At 51.1% G+C, this 15,782-nt stretch overlaps 1 protein-coding gene across 1 annotated transcript; it reads left to right on the forward strand.

Annotated features, from left to right (window-relative positions):
* Positions 1–8,028: 8,028 nt before the first annotated feature.
* TIMM13 (translocase of inner mitochondrial membrane 13) lies at positions 8,029–15,550 on the forward strand. Its single transcript, XM_038772889.1, has 3 exons — positions 8,029–8,184; positions 9,472–9,540; positions 15,174–15,550. The coding sequence occupies exons 1-3, from the start codon at positions 8,056–8,058 to the stop codon at positions 15,270–15,272; spliced, it is 297 nt and encodes a 98-aa protein (XP_038628817.1). The 5' UTR covers positions 8,029–8,055; the 3' UTR covers positions 15,273–15,550.
* The last annotated feature ends 232 nt before the right edge of the window (positions 15,551–15,782 follow it).

The raw sequence follows: 15,782 nt of genomic DNA on the forward strand, positions 1-15,782 counted from the left end.
CTTCCAGCTGCTGGACCCCAATGTCCTGTTTTCCCTACTCATCCACTGTTTATACATCTTCCCACATATATACAGAGACATTATTTTTTTAGAGCCCTATTTATTGTTATTTTTTAAAAAAACAAAACAAAACAAAACACGTTGGCCAGTATGCATGTTGCTTAATCCTGCTTTCTGAGCTGTTTCTGGAGTCGTCCCCGATGGTCGAAATGTGAGACTCCGGAGAGAGGGTTCGGCATCCTGGGTGGGCATCGGTGGGATGCCCACCCCTTAATCTGGCAGCATCGCTTGCCTCCTCTCCGCACCCGGAGCGGAGGGCTCACCCTTGCTCTGCCCCTGCTGTGATCCGCGACAGTTCCCTTGGCCTAATCCAGTGAATTTCCTTGTGCCAGCTGGGCTAGGAGTGTAGCTTGAATCCCAAATAATCTGAGCCATAAGGCTGTTCCCACCCATGCCCGGGTAATAAGTGACTGGCCAGAACTCGTGATGCTTTCGATGAGGGGTGCGGGCATGGTGGGTTTGAATATTTGCAAGGGGACCGACTCCTGGGGAGCTTTTTGCAAATAGAGTGCTTCACTCAGTGTAAAAACAGCCCAAGTCTCCCCCCGACTACTGTATGTACCGCAGGGGTCTTGCTTTACTCGAGAATTGCTTGTGATGAAAATCCAAGATTCCCAACTCAGGGTTCCAGAGATCTCCTCTAGGGAGAACAAACACAACTTCAAACCAGTCCCCGGTGAGGATGGAGGTGTTGCCCCACCGAAGGGGTGAGGAAAGGGAGGTAGCATCTCCAAAATCTGGGAGAGCATGTGAACACTCGATAGGCCACCACTTGTCCTGGATGGTTTAGGTGTCCCCTGCTTAGAGGCAGGAGGCTGAATCCTCCGAGTCCTTTCAAGTGCTAGGATCCTCAGGTTCCGAGTTTTTGATTAAGGGACGGGGAGCGATTTCTTGCGGAAGAGTCCCTAGATGCATTTAAACTACTGAATTCCACTTGTTTTGGGGAACAGATCTTGACTAGGGGCGTGCACCTTTCTCATTCGCACTTACCTTACTGACCGGTCATCTTGTTGAGGCAGCCGGGGCCGGCTGGGTAATACGGCACTCGGTCTGTCCCGGTGGCTCGATGAGATTTTTTTTTCGAACCTTGGAAAGAGCCGGGAACAAAAGGTAGTCCGTTGGCTTTTCGGCATTGGCTTTTCACCGTCCTCGTTACCGCCGAAACCCAGTGCCGGTCCAACTGGATTGAACCGAGAGTTTACCTCTCGAAAGATCCCGTCCGGCGCCTGTAGGCTGAGGCGACTGTTTGCTCAGGGAGAGGATCCTGCGGAATATCCAGCCGCTCTATAGAGCTCCTGAATCTCCCGCCCCCAGCTACTCCCCGAACCGGGCCGCCTCTCAGTCAACTCTTAGAGCAAAACAGATCAGTGCCCCACTTTCTGAAGAGAAAGTATGACAGGTCCACCTAGAAACCAGCATTTTGCGTATCCGAAAGGAGCACGCGGGGATTCCCCGGCTGGCGGGGTTTCGAGGAGTGCCCTGGGCGGGACCACTCCGTAAGGAGAAGGCCGACGTGAACAGTGCTGTCTGCCCCCTACGATGAGACCATGTGAACCGATCCTGACTGTGAAAGGGAAATTCACTCTGTGTACTTGTCCTTAAGCCGAAGACCCATTGGGTCTGAAGGGAGAGTGGAAAGCACGGGGGGCGTTCATCTGAGGTGGCATTCCACCTCACGGTGGGCTTGGCACGTAGTAAGCACTTAACAGACGCCGTCATTATTATTATCATGGCCCAAAGTAGTCAAAACCGGAGAAGGGTCCAGCTTACCTCACACGGAAGGATATGAAGGAGGCCGAGTAACGGGTTCATGGGTGACCTGCCCCTTCCTCCTTCCCTCCCCCATTACCGCTCCACGTAATAATCATGGGCTCTATTAGGTGCTTACCATGTGCTAAGCGCATGCCTTGTGAACGGGCTCCCCAGCTTTCTATACGCGTGTGCCTGAGAGAAGGAGTGGAAAACCTGTTTTGACATGGGTCTCCTGGTGTTAACCAGGAACCAAGCCCGACAGGCCAGGTGGAGCTCCCCATTCTTAAGCCATTTCATAGTTTAAATTTCCTTTTTTTGTCCTTTTTTTTTTCTTTATGTCAAATACTTGGCAGGAGACACCAGCAGGGAAGGCTGGTTGGTGGTGATATTTTACTGGACAGTGGTGATTAATAACGGGATATTTGGAAACATTGGACCAATGACGAGAGGTTGTTTTTTGGGGTTTTTTGTTTTGTTTGTTTTTCTTTCATTTCAAATGCTGGAAATGGCCTGGGAAACCAAATTTTGTATTTGCCCTCAGATATCCTTAGCTTCAAGCCACTTAAAGGTGATTATTTTTTTTTCCTTTTGTATAAGACCGTATTTACACACAGTTATTCTTTGTAAACTTAAATGCCTTTCTTGAAATGCTAAGGTCTAGAAGAAACGATGGTTAACTGAGTCACGGCGGAAGAGTCCGAAATGCCCAAACATACTGACAGTTACATTGAAACAGTAACAGCTTCCTCTCCTCAAAGGACTTGGGTTAGCTGATCTTGCAAACTTGACAGTTTCCTGGAATGGGCATGTTGAGTGCTCTTAAATGGGCTTCTTACTCCCCCAGGTGATTACACTAAAGTTGCTATAGCCATAAGCTATTTTAAGTAATGTTAAGCCGTGAGGCTTAAAATTTTAATCGACACTTTACTACGTGAACTCTATTTTCATGGGAGGGTGGATTTTGGCCTCCAGTGTAATAACACATTTTTCAAGCGTTATCTGCGGTTCGGTGTGCGTAATGACTGTACCACACGGGTACCGTACTGCTATTCTTAAAGAATACTGTAAACAAAAACAAAAAACTGGCTTACTGGATTATAGTGTACCATGACAGGCTCCAAATTCGAGAAGTATGATCATGATTTTAAAACTATGTGACCACCTAGACTTTATCATTTCAAAGTTTGTGTTTTTTTTTAATAAAATATGCATGCCAAAAGCCTTTCTTTTTCAATGATTTGTAATATACATTTTATGACTGGAAACTTTTTTGTACGACACACTCCAATAAATGTTTCGATTTTCAGTTTCCTTTTTTTTTTTTAAAAAAAAAAAGAAAAACCAATAATGTGGGGGAAAGAAAACTTCTGCACGAGGACAAACCGTAAGAGGGTGTTCTGTTCGGTCTCTCCCCGATAGACTGTGGAGTCTTTGAGAGCAGGGAATGTCGTATGTACCCTTTTTATATGTGTCTTTTTACACTCCCAAGGATTTAGTACAGTGCTTTGTATTCAGGTTGATGCAGACTGAGAGGGAGGCGGTCGATCATTTTATAAACTTCCGTCCTAAACGAACAGGTTGATCGTGGAATCGTCCGCCAAATCCCTCAAGAATCCTCGGTAGTTAAGTGCTTACTGTGTGCCAAGCACCGTAGACAACAAGATAATCCGGTCCCATGCGGTTGGAGGGGGAGCAAATATTGCATCCCCATTTTGCAGATGAAGGAACTGAGGCCCAAGAAGGGAAGTCACTTGCCCAAGGTCACAGCAAGTGAGGGGCAGAGTGGAGATTAGAACCCAGGTCCTCTGGCTCCCAAGCAAGTCGGCTCTTCACGGCGCCATGCTGCTTCCAGGACAGAGGGACACGTACTGATGGTTAGTGGGGGCTGGTCCAAAAGTGGGAAATAATTTGTCACCCAGTAGATAGTAAACTCAAGGAATTTAACGGGGTGCAAGAAACAGCTCTAAATGATTTAGTGTAGGAAGAACCTGATGGGTGCGGTTGTGCAAGTGAAAATGGGATGCTACGTTACCTGTTTTTCTGCAACTTTATAGTGTTTAATACGCCGATAAACATAAAGGGTAAGGGTGTAAAGCACTGTATCCAAAAAAGCACTAGCCAGCGTGGCATCTTTGAATTGTCTACACTTAATCTGAATCAAAGGCTACTGCCATGTGAGTTCTGTATATCCCAAAGCTCTTCAAGAACACCTTCCCTCCATGCTATAAGTAAATTTGTATTGAAAACACATCTGTGAGTATATGCTTGGTTGTCAGTGGTGTTTATTGGGTGCTTACTGTGTGCAGAGCATTGTGCTAAGCGCTTGGGAGATACAATATGACTTCGGGGGTGGAGCGTGAGCCTGGGAGTCCCTTCTCTGCCTCAGTCACCTCATCTGTAAAACGGGGATTAAGATTGTGAGCCCCGTATGGGGCATGGACTGTGTCCAGTCTGATCAGCCTGGATCTGCCCCAGCCCTTAGTACAGTGCCTGGCGCATTGTAAGTAAGCACATGACATAATATTAAAAAATCGGTAGTCACGTTCCCTGCCCGCAATTGGTCTGTAATGGCATTTGGTAAGTGCTTATTATGAGCCGGGCACTGCCAGGTCCGTAGAATGAATCACTTGGAGGGAAAGGTGGGGAGGCTTTGCACATAGTAAGCGTTTAAATGCCATTATTATTATTATTATTATTATTATTATTATTATTATTATTATTATTATTATTATGTGAAGGGCAAAAAAGTAGGGGCCCTTAACCATCAGGGCGGAGGTCCAGGAGAGCAGCTGTCGCGTGGTTCCTCCAAACTGGGCGGGATGGACCAGTGCTCCCGTGTTAATGTATTGCTGTGGCCTTAGTGGGATTAGGGAATGTTTGCCCACTTGGCCACCCTGCAGTATGGAGCCATACGGTGAATTTGGCTCCGGGTTGGAACTGAGTGGGAAGACATCTGGAGCTCCCAGCTCCCGCTGCTTAAATCAGAAATCCCAAGTGGCTACTCTCCTGCACGTGGAGAGCCACATCTCGGGTGACAAAATTGGGGCATAATAATAATAATGATGATGGCATTTATTAAGCGCTTACTATGTGCAAAGCACTGTACTAAGCGCTGGGGAGGTTACAAGGTGTTCAGGTTGTCCCATGGGAGGGCTCCCAGTCTTAATCCCCATTTTACGGATGCGGTAACTGAGGCCCAGAGAAGTGAAGTGACTTGCCCAAAGTCACACAGCTGACAATTGGTGGAGCTGGGATTTGAACCCATGAACTCTGACTCCAAAGCCCGAGCTCTTTCTACTGAGCCACGCTGCTTCTCTTAATAATAATAATGGCATTTATTAAGTACTTACTATGTGCCAATATGTTGCCAATTTGTACTTCCCAAGCGCTTAGTACAGTGCTCTGCACACAGTATGCGCTCAATAAATACAATTGATGATGATGATGATGTGCAAAGCACTGTTTTGAGCGCTGGGGAGGTTACAGGGTGATCAGGTTGTCCCACGGGGCTCACAGTCTTAATCCCCATTTTCCAGATGAGGGAACTGAGGCCCAGAGAAGTGAAGTGAGTTGCCCAAAGTCACACAGCTGACAATTGGTGGAGCCGGGATTTGAACCCATGACCTCTGACTCCAAAGCCCGGGCTCTTTCCACTGAGCCACGCTGCTTCTCTAGTTCTCTAATAATGGCATTTAAGCGCTTACTATGTGTCAAGCACTGTTCTAAGCACTGGTAATAATAATGATGGTGTTAAGCGCTTACTATGTGCCAAGCGCTGGGGGGGAGGGGGGGGGAATACAAGGTGATCAGGTTGTCCCACGGGGGGCTCCCAGTCTTCATCCCCATTTTCCAGATGAGGTCACTGAGGCCCAGAGAAGTGGCGCGACTTGCCCAAAGTCACCCAGCTGACAAGTGGCAGAGGCTGGATTCGAACCCATGACCTCTGGCTCCCAAGCCCGGGCTCTTTCCACTGAACCACGCTGCCTCATTGTGCTTTTAGTTCGGTGTGGATGGTGTGGATCGCACTCTCTGCTCCCTAATCCCCCCGCTTCCCTGCCCCACAACACTTGTGCATATTTGTACATATTTATTATTCCATTTATTTTATTTATGTGTATATAGCTATAATTCTATTTATCTATTTTGATGGTATTGACGCCTGTCTACTTGTTTTGTTTTGTTGTCCGCCTCCCCCTTCGAGACTGTGAGCCCATTGTTGGGTAGGGATTGTATCTGTTGCCGAATTGTACTTTCCGAGCGCTTAGTACAGTGTGCAAGAAGCAGCGGGGCTCAGTGGAGTCAGAGGTCATGGGTTCAAATCCCGCTTTTGCCAATTGTCAGCTGTGTGACTTTGGGCAAGTCACTTCACTTCTCTGTGCCTCAGTGACCTCATCGGTAAAATGGGGATTAAGACTGAGCCTCCTTGGGACAACCTGATCACCGTGTAACCTCCCCAGCGCTTAGAACACTGCTCTGCACATAGTAAGTGCTTAATAAATGCCACTATTATTAATTGAATGAATTGTACTTTCCAAGCACTTAGTACAGTGCTCTGCACACAGTAAGCGCTCAGTAAATACAATTGAGTGAATGAACAAATGAATACAAGTTAGGTTGGGCACAGTCCCTGTCCCATGTGGGACTCACAGTCTTAATCCCCATTTCACAGATAAGGTCACTGAGGCCCAGAGTATGATAATAATAATAATAATGATGGCATTTATTACGCGCTTACTATGTACAAAGCAGTGTTCTAAGCGCCGGGGAGGTTACAAGGTGATCAGGTTGTCCCAAGGAGGCTCAGTCTTAATCCCCATTTTACCGATGAGGTCACTGAGGCACAGAGAAGTGAAGTGACTTGCCCAAAGTCACACAGAAGTGAAGTGACTTGCCCAAGGTCACACAGCAAGCAAGTGGAGGCCTTCCCAGACTGAGCCCCCTCCTTCCTCTCCCCCTCCCCATCCCCCCTGCCTTGCCTCCTTCCCCTCCCCACAGCACCTGTATATATGTAGCTTGTACGTATTTATTACTCTATTTTATTTGTACATATTTATTCTATTTATTTTATTTTGTTAATGGTTTGTTTTGTTCTCTGTCTCCCCCTTTCAGACTGTGAGCCCGCTGTTGGGTAGGGACTGTCTCTGTATGTTGCCAACTTGGACTTCCCAAACGCTTAGTCCAGTGCTCTGCACACAGTAAGCGCTCAATAAATATGATTGATTGATTGATTGATTAATTAATTAAAATCCAGGTCCTCCCGCTCCGAGGCCCGTGCTCCATCCTGTGGCAACCTGATCACCTTGTAACCTCCCCAGCGCTTAGAACAGTGCTTGGAGAAGCTTAGTCCAGTGCTCTGCACACAGTAAGTGCTCAATAAATACGACTGATTGATTGATTGATTGATTCCAGATGGATTTTCCAGGGATTTTACTATTCCAGTTTATCACAACTTCCACGTCTTCCACACATTTTCTTTTCACCACCCATTTGGTTAATTCCATAGTGGCCATGTCGAGGTAGGCTTCCTTACTCAAACCACCACATTGCCCCCCGATATTCATTCATTCATTCGATTGCATTTATTGAGCTATTGTCTGGGAAAAGGGGCGTTTGCGCGGGAAAGCGCCTCAGAGCGAGGTGGGATGGGAGTCACTGCGCAAGCGCACTGGGAGGCTAGGAAAGAGGGCCGCGCGGCCTTCTGGGAGGGGGCCCCGCCCCTCCGCTGTAGTTTTCGGACTTCATTTCCCGTGGTGCTCCGGGGCGGGCGCGCGGGCGCACGCGGGGATCATGGAGTAGTTTTCGGACTTCATTTCCCGTAGTGCTCCGGGGCGGGGGCGCGTGCGCACGAGGGGCTCCGCGGGGCTCCTGGAGTAGTTTTCGGACTTCATTTCCCGTGGTGCTCCGGGGCGGGCGCACGAGGGGCTCCGCGGGGCTCATGGGGTAGTTTTCGGACTTCATTTCCCGTGGTGCTCCGGGGCGGGCGCACGAGGGGCTCCGCGGGGCTCATCGGGTAGTTTTCAGACTTCATTTCCCGTGGTGCTCCGGGGCGGGCGCACGAGGGGCTCCGCGGGGCTCATGGGGTAGTTTTCGGACTTCATTTCCCGTGGTGCTCCGGGGCGGGAGCACGAGGGGCTCCGCGGGGATGATGGCGTAGTTTTCGGACTTCATTTCCCGTGGTGCTCCGGGGCGGGCGGGCGCACGCACGCGCGCGCGCGGGGGCGCACGAGGGGCTCCGCGGGGATCATGGACGGTGGATTCGGTTCGGAATTCGGGGCGGCCGGGGCGGCGGCAGGCGGGAAACTGGACCCGGGGCTCATTATGGAGCAGGTGAAGGTGCAGATCGCCGTGGCCAACGCCCAGGAGCTCCTGCAGGTAACGAGGAGCAGAGGCCTCCCCCCCGCCCCCCTTCCCATCCCATCCCATGGGAGCAGCAGCGTGACTCAGTGGCAGGCCCTGGGGGTCAAGAGGACGCGGGGGCTCAGGCCATTTATTCATTCAATCAATCGTATATTGAGCACTGGAGCCCACCGTCTCTAGATGTTGCCGACTTGGACTCCCCAAGCGCTTAGTACAGTGCTCTGCCCACAGTAAGCATTCAGTCAATAAGATTGAATGAATACAAGGTGATGAGGAGGGCTCACACTCTTAATCCCCATTTTACAGATGAGGGAACGGAGGCCCGGGGAAGCGACTTGCCCCGAGTCACCCAGCTAAGTGGCGGAGCCGGGATTCGAACCCATGACCTCCGACTCTTCTAGACTGTGAGCCCGCTGTTGGGGAGGGACCGGCTCCGCCACAAGCCTGCTGTGTGACCTTGGGCAAGTCACTTCACTTCTCTGAGCCTCGGTTACCTCATCTGTGAAAATGGGGATTAAGACTGTGGGCCCCCCGTGGGACAACTTGATCACATTGTATCCCCCCCCAGCGCTTAGAACAGTGCTTTGCACATAGTAAGCGCTTAACAAATGTCATCATCATTATTATTATTATTATTATTATTATTATTATTATTATTTTGCCGACTTGGACTTCGTAAGCGCTCAGTAAATACGATTGAATGAATGAATGACTCTTCTAGACTGTGAGCCCGCTGTTGGGTAGGGACCGTCTCTAGATGCTGCCAGCTTGGACTTCCCAAGCGCTTAGTACAGTGCTCTGCACACAGTAAGCGCTCAATCAATACGATTGAATGAATGAATGACCCCAAAGCCCGCCTCTTTCCACTGAGCCACTTCTCTAAGCAGCCACTTGTCTGCTGGGTGACCTTGGGCAAGTCAGTCAGTCAATCAGTCGTATTTATTGAGCGCTTACTGTATGCAGAGCACTGTACTAAGCGCTTGGGAAGTACAAGTCGCTTCCCTTCTCTGGGCCTCAGCTCCCACATCTGTAAAATGGGGATTAAGACCGAGCCCCACGTGGGACAACCTGGTGACCTTGTATCTGCCCCAGCGCACAGAACAGTGCTTGGCACAGAGTAAGCGCCGAACAAATGCCATCATTATCGTTATTGTTATCCTCCCCATCCCTGTCTTGTGTCCCCTAGGGATGAGGGGAGCGGGGCTCCTGAGGGAGCAAGGTTGGATGGTGAGGCCGAAGCTGAGGTGGGGGGAGCGCAGGGTTACCTCACTGACGGGCTGTGCTCTGTAACCCCCAATCCAGAGGATGACGGACAAGTGTTTTCGGAAATGCATCGGGAAGCCCGGCAGCTCCCTGGATAACTCGGAACAGGTGAGGCCGTGTCTCCCTCCTGACCCCCGTTGGGTTCCACTCTGAACCGGCGGGCCCAAGCTTGACCGCATCCATGCCCGGCCGCGGATGGTACCCTCCCACCTTGGCACCCACCCGGTTGCCCTGCTGAATTGCTTGAGCGCAGCAGTGTCGGTGGGGGTTGGCGGGGAGGGTGATATTTAAACGGGAAATTCAAATTCTGGGGCCGTTCCCCCTTCCACCCCACTGATCCTTCCATTAGGACTAGCCACCCTCCCTCCCAGCCATTCAGGCCGTGCGGTAAGAGGGGACCTGAGGCAGACTTGGGAGTATCCAGAGACTTGAATTTGTGGAGGACTTTACTTTTTCCAAAGTGCTTTCTCATCAACGATAGCATCCTGGCGAGGTAGGTGTTGTCTCCGTTTTAGAGATGGGGCCAGTGAGGCCCAGAGAGAGTGAGTTCCTTGCCCCGTGGTCACCGAGCGGCAGCGGCGGAGCTGGAACTGGAAACCACGTGTCTTGATTTCCAGGCCCCGTAGGGATCGGGGTTATTCAGAGTAAGCAAAAGTAAACACTTCTGGACGAGAGGCACACGGCATCTGAAAAAGCGGTAGGTTCCATCGATGAGTCTCTCCCCGCCGCCCCCCAAGTGCTGGATTGTTATAGGAAGCGCTTAGTACAGTGCTCTGCACACAGTAAGCGCGCAATAAATACGACTGATTGATGATGAGACGAGTCAGGGATGTAGAAGGGAAAATTCTGAGTGTTGGAATCGTGGATCCCTCCCTAGTCATGAAGATGGGTGTTCTCAGCTGGCAGCTGGGGAGAGGAAAGGGCTTTTCTTTGCCTTCTCTAGGGAGGGTCTGGAGTGACCCCCGCCCAAGAAGGGGAAGTACTGTGCGGAGCAAGAGGAATGGAGGGGGAGGAGAAGAAGAAGAGGTTTCCAGCCTCACAAGTACTGTGGGGCAGGACCTGAGACGGGTAGAGCGGAGACTTAAACTGTTGACGGGGACAGGGCCTGCATCCAACCTTGTATCTACCCCGGCGCTTAGAACAGTGCTTGACACATAATAATAATGATAATGATGGCATTTATTAAGCGCTTACTATGTGCAAAGCACTGTTCTAAGCGCTGGGGAGGTTCCAGGGTGATCAGGTTGTCCCATGGGGGGGGGCCTCACAGTCTTAATCCCCGTTTTACAGATGAGGTAACTGAGGCTCAGAGAAGGTAAGTGACTTGCCCAAGGTCACACAGCAGACATGTGGCGGAGCCAGGATTCGAACCCATGACCTCTGACTCCAAAGCCCGGGCTCTTTCCACTGAGCCAGTAAGTGTTTAACAAATCCTATATAATAATAGTAATAATGTTTATTGAGCACCTGTTAAAAGCAGTATACTCCGCTAACGTTCAGTCCATGTTTTCCCCACTCGTCAAGAACCTCCAGTGGTTGCCCGTCCACCCCTGGATCAGACTCCTCACCGTCGGCTTTAAGGCACTCAAATGCCTCGCCCACTTCTAGCCTGTGAGCCCACTGTTGGGTAGGGACCGTCTCTATATGTTGCCAAACTGTACTTCAGAAGCGCTCGGCACATAGTAAGCGCTCAATAAATACGATTGAATGAATGAATGCCCTCCTATTACAACCCAGCCCAGACAGTTTTCTCCTCTTATGCCCACCTGCTCGCCGTATCTCAGTCTCCGTATCTCACCGCTGACTTCTCGCCCGCATCCTGCCTCTGGCCTGGACCACCCTCCCTCTTCATGCCTGACAATTACTCTCCTCACCTTCAAAGCCTTCCTGAAGGCACATCTCCAAGAGCCCTTCCCTGACAAAGCCCTCATTTCATTCATTCAGTCGTATTTATTGAGCGCTTCCTGTGTGCGGAGCGCTGTACTAAGCGCTTGGGTAGTACAAGTCGGACCCATATAGAGACGTTCTCTACCCAACAGCGGGCTCACAGCCTAGACGGGGGCGGGCAGACCACAAAACAAAACATGGAGACAGGTGTCAAAATTGTCAGAACAAATAGAATTAAAGCTATATGCACATCATTAACAAAATCAATAGAAGAGTAAATATGTACAAGTAAAATAAATAGAGTTATGTGTACAAATATATATACAAGTGCTGTGGGGAGGAGGAGAGGAAAAAGGGGGCTCAGTCTGGTTTGCTCCCTTGGTTCACCCCTCCCTCAGCCCCACAATAGTTACATTTCTGTAACTTATTTATATCAATGTCTGTCCCCCCTCTAGAATGAGCTCACTGTGAGCAGGGAATGTGCCTAGCAACCCTGTACTCATTCATTCAGTCGTATTTATTGAGCGCTTACTGTGTGCAGAGCACTGTACTAAGCACTTGGGAAGTCCAAGTCGGCAATCCCTACCCAACAGTGGGCTCACAGTGGAGAAGGGGGAGACAGACCTAACAAAACAAGTAGATGGGCCATCAAAATAGATACCATCGAAATAGGTAGGACGCGGGCCAGGGGTCGACCCGCAGGGGAGAACGAGGCCCAGTGAGGAGATTAGCGACAGAGAAGGAGCGAAGGGAGGTGAGGTGGGAGGGGGCAAGGTGATGGAGAGCTAATGATTAGTACAGTGCTCTGCACACATTAAGCACTCAGTAAATACTTATTGATTGAATTGATAAAGAGCTTGGAAAAGCAGGAGACACGTTCCCCGCCCCCTTGTGCACTCACCACCTCCACCAGTAGCACGGCGTTTAATCAGTGGTATGTACATACATACCAAATATAAATACATTTGGTAGGCCTATTTTCCAACTCCAAAGAGTTTACAATCTGCTGGGACACACTAAAATAAATTAAAGGTAGGAGGAAGTGGTAAAGTATAAAGATGTCCATTGAGGGGGTGGGGGGAAGTGAATAGACAGTGAGCCCCTCACGGGGCAGGCTTAATAGTATTGCTGCTACTATCAATCAATCAATCAATCAATCAGTCGTATTTATTGAGCGCTTACTGTGTGCAGAGCACTGTACTAAGCGCTTGAGAAGTACAAGTTGGCAACATATAGAGACAGGCCCTACCCAACAGTGGGCACTTGGGTGATGCAGAAATATGACGTGGCGGCTCGTGGGAGGAGGCAGAGTAGGGAGGTGAGCGTAATCACACCTAAATATATTGAATTACATGCGCTATTACTCGCTGACTCAAACTCTTAATTATTAAATTATTTTAATCAATGAACAATGGCATTTGTTAAGCGCTTACTACGTGCAAAGCTCTGTTCTAAGCGCTGGGGAGGTTGCAAGGTGATCAGGTTGTCCCCCGGGGGGCTTGCAGTCTTCATCCCCGTTTGACAGATGAGGGAACTGAGGCCCAGAGAGGTGAAGTGACTTGCCCAAAGTCACACAGCTGACAATTGGCGGAGCTGGGATTTGAACCCATGACCCCCGACTCCAAAGCCCGGGCTCTTTTAGTGTCCAGCTTCCCCACTAAAGCATTGAGGGCCCGCTTGGCGTAGTTGGGAAGTACCGAAAAACTGTATTAGTGAAGTGTTCTCTGCCCACAAGGATCTTGCATTTTAACGGGGGAGGCAAAACATTAAAATATCGACAGGGAGGTCAGATGACAACTGGTGTTTGTTGAGCACCGCAGATAATCGGGGAAAGCTTGGTGGAAGAGGGCTGTGAATGTGGGGGGAGCTGGGGTCTGGTTATGTTGCCAACTTGTACTTCCCAAGCGCCGAGTACAGTGCTCTGCACACAGTAAGCGCTCAATAAATACGGTTGAATGAATGAATGGGGAGGACGGAGGTGGGGGGCCCGAAAGTGAGGTGCGGCTAGAAGGAGCATCGTCTTGTGGAGAGAGCACAGGCCTGAGAAGCAGGAGACCCCCCCCCCCCCCATTCCAATACTGGTTCTTTCGCTTGCTGTGTGAGACCCGGGGCAAGTTGCTTAACTAGGAGCATGCCTCGGTTTCCTCATCTCAGATGGGGATGAGATACCTCGTCCTTCCTCCGCCCTCTTAGCCTGTGAGTCCTAGATGGGTTAAGGGACTGTGTCCAGTGTGCGTCAATGATATCCGCCCAATGCTTAGTGCGGTGCCTGGAGCGTAGTAAGTGCTCACCAAACCCCCCAGTGATTATTAACGGCGGAAGGTTGGCTTGGGAAGAGCGAAGACAGCTAGTCGGAGACGGGGGTGGGAAGTGAAGAGAGCGGAGAAGTAAAGGCGGGTTCAGGTAGTGGAGGGGGCTTGAAGCTGCTTGTGGGGACTTTGCAAAGTTCCTTGAGGGCAAGGATCGTGTCTACTAAAATCTGCTGTACCCTCCCCGTCACTTGGTACCGTGCTCTGCACGCAGTGAGTGCTCAGTAAGTTTTGTGGTGCCTGGAGATTCCGACGCGGATGAGAATTGCTCAGGGGCATAGGGGCCTCCAGAAGACGATTCACGAGATGTGCAGGAAGATTGAGAAAGGGACCCGTCACTCCGGGATTGGGGACATTTGGGGATCCTCAGGAGAAGGAACGATCACTGTAGTGGGTGCAGACCTGGCGTTTTACAGTCAGAAAAGAAGAGGGAATGGGGCAGGTCTGAAGTAATGCTTGGGATTATTTGTAGAGCGCTTGCACATTATCCCGGCATTGCGGTGAGGTAGAGAAAGCCAGGGATGAATAGTCCCGCTGGCCAGGTGAAGGAACTGAGGCAGAGAGAAGCTGTACCTGTCTGAGGTTACCCCAGAGGCCAGGGGCGGACCGGGGCTCTTTCCACAGTGGTCTAGGGGTGATGGCTCCAGGGGTCCCGGGTTTGAATTGGACCCGGAGGCAGGTGATTTGGGGTACGTGGTGGAGCCGTGGCTTCCCAGTCGTGAAAGCCACGCGTGCCGTGAAACCCGGAGGAGGGGTCGGGTGCTCTGTGGGCAGAGTCTCTGGAGCCCAACTTGAGACCCACGGTGGTCGTGGCCCCGAACGGCCGGTTGCCCACCAGTCCCAATCGACAGCCGAGAAGATCGGTGGAGCTGCGATGCAGCACCATCCCATTTATACCAGTGGCCCCCGCCCGTGGCGTTACCGCAGGCTTGGCCGTAGAGGGGAGGAGAGGACCCCCCCTCCAAGAGCAGAGCATTGATTTCAGGTGGCCCTGCCCGCTTTGGTGTGGGCAGTCCTTGGGGACGGCCTTTGAGTAGGAATCAGGGAGCGTTTCCCGGGGGCAGGGCGTGATGCCCAGTGGCTAGCATGATAGCCAGGCAATTTTAGGGCCTTTAGTTTTTTTGGGTGCCGAAGTCTGTGACCCTGAAGAGCTGGGGACGAACATTTTCTCCCCTTCCCCCTCCCTCCACCCGTGACGACAAGTTAGGGTCCCGTGGAACTGGTTCTAACCCTAGCTCTGCTCCCCGACCGCTGGGTGACTTTGGGTAAGTCACTTGGCTGCTCTGGACCTCCCGTTTCCTCCTCTGTCAAGTGGTAAGAGTGAAGCCTGCCTCGCCCCCGCCCCCGGGGCTGTGATGAGAGAAAATTGTAATAGCACTGGGGAAAAAGTGAAAGCACGATACAAATTCAAGGTGCGGTCTTCCAGGTTGTGTCTGTTTTGACCCTTTTCCTTCCTCTGGTCTCTGATTGCTCAGGGCTGGGAGGTCCAGTGACACCCCCGACCCCCCCCCCCCCCCCCCCCCCCCCCATTTATTTCCCTTTCAGAAATGCATTGCAATGTGCATGGATCGGTACATGGATGCTTGGAACACGGTCTCCCGTGCCTACAACTCCAGGCTGCAGCGGGAACGAGCGAACATGTGAGGCGCCAGCCTCCCCTCGCCCGCCCCCCGCCCCCCACGCACAAGAACTCTACCCCAGGTGGTCCGGATCAACTCGGAGCAGGGTCCTGGAGGAGGCCTGGACACAGCCGGGCCCCTCAATTTCTGGGAAATGCATTTTGTGAATAGAAGGTGTGAGCTGGGTCAGGAGGGGGACTCCAGAGATTGGCACAGTTGGGCTCCCCTCAGACTGCCCTGTGATGAGCACCCCCGCCCACCCTTCTCTTTGTCCGAATAAAAACCCTGTTGGTGTTGCCTGAATCCTCTGCCCTTTTGCTGTGATGTCCTAGCCAAGCCCCTGCTTCCCAGTCTCTCTGCCTCTCTCTCTTTCTCTCTCTCTCTCCTCCCCCCACCCCCTTTCCAGGGCCCGCGACTTCCCATCTCGGTTTGGAAGCTGGGGCAACCCAGTCTCTGCCGTCTGATCGTTGCTCGGATCCACTGGTGTGGGAATGAATCCCACTGAGGGGTGGGGACCGCGTCTTCCTCGCTTTGG

Source organism: Tachyglossus aculeatus, chromosome X1 (assembly GCF_015852505.1).
Source record: "Tachyglossus aculeatus isolate mTacAcu1 chromosome X1, mTacAcu1.pri, whole genome shotgun sequence".
Lineage (NCBI taxonomy): Eukaryota > Metazoa > Chordata > Mammalia > Monotremata > Tachyglossidae > Tachyglossus > Tachyglossus aculeatus.

Bases quoted from the DNA above. Each gene is read 5' to 3' on its own strand.
- TIMM13 (XM_038772889.1), top strand. From the start codon at position 8,056: ATGGACGGTGGATTCGGTTCGGAATTCGGGGCGGCCGGGGCGGCGGCA. The intron at 8,185-9,471 runs GTAACGAGGAGC...CCCCCAATCCAG, and splicing joins ACGCCCAGGAGCTCCTGCAG to AGGATGACGGACAAGTGTTT. The intron at 9,541-15,173 runs GTGAGGCCGTGT...TTTCCCTTTCAG, and splicing joins CCCTGGATAACTCGGAACAG to AAATGCATTGCAATGTGCAT.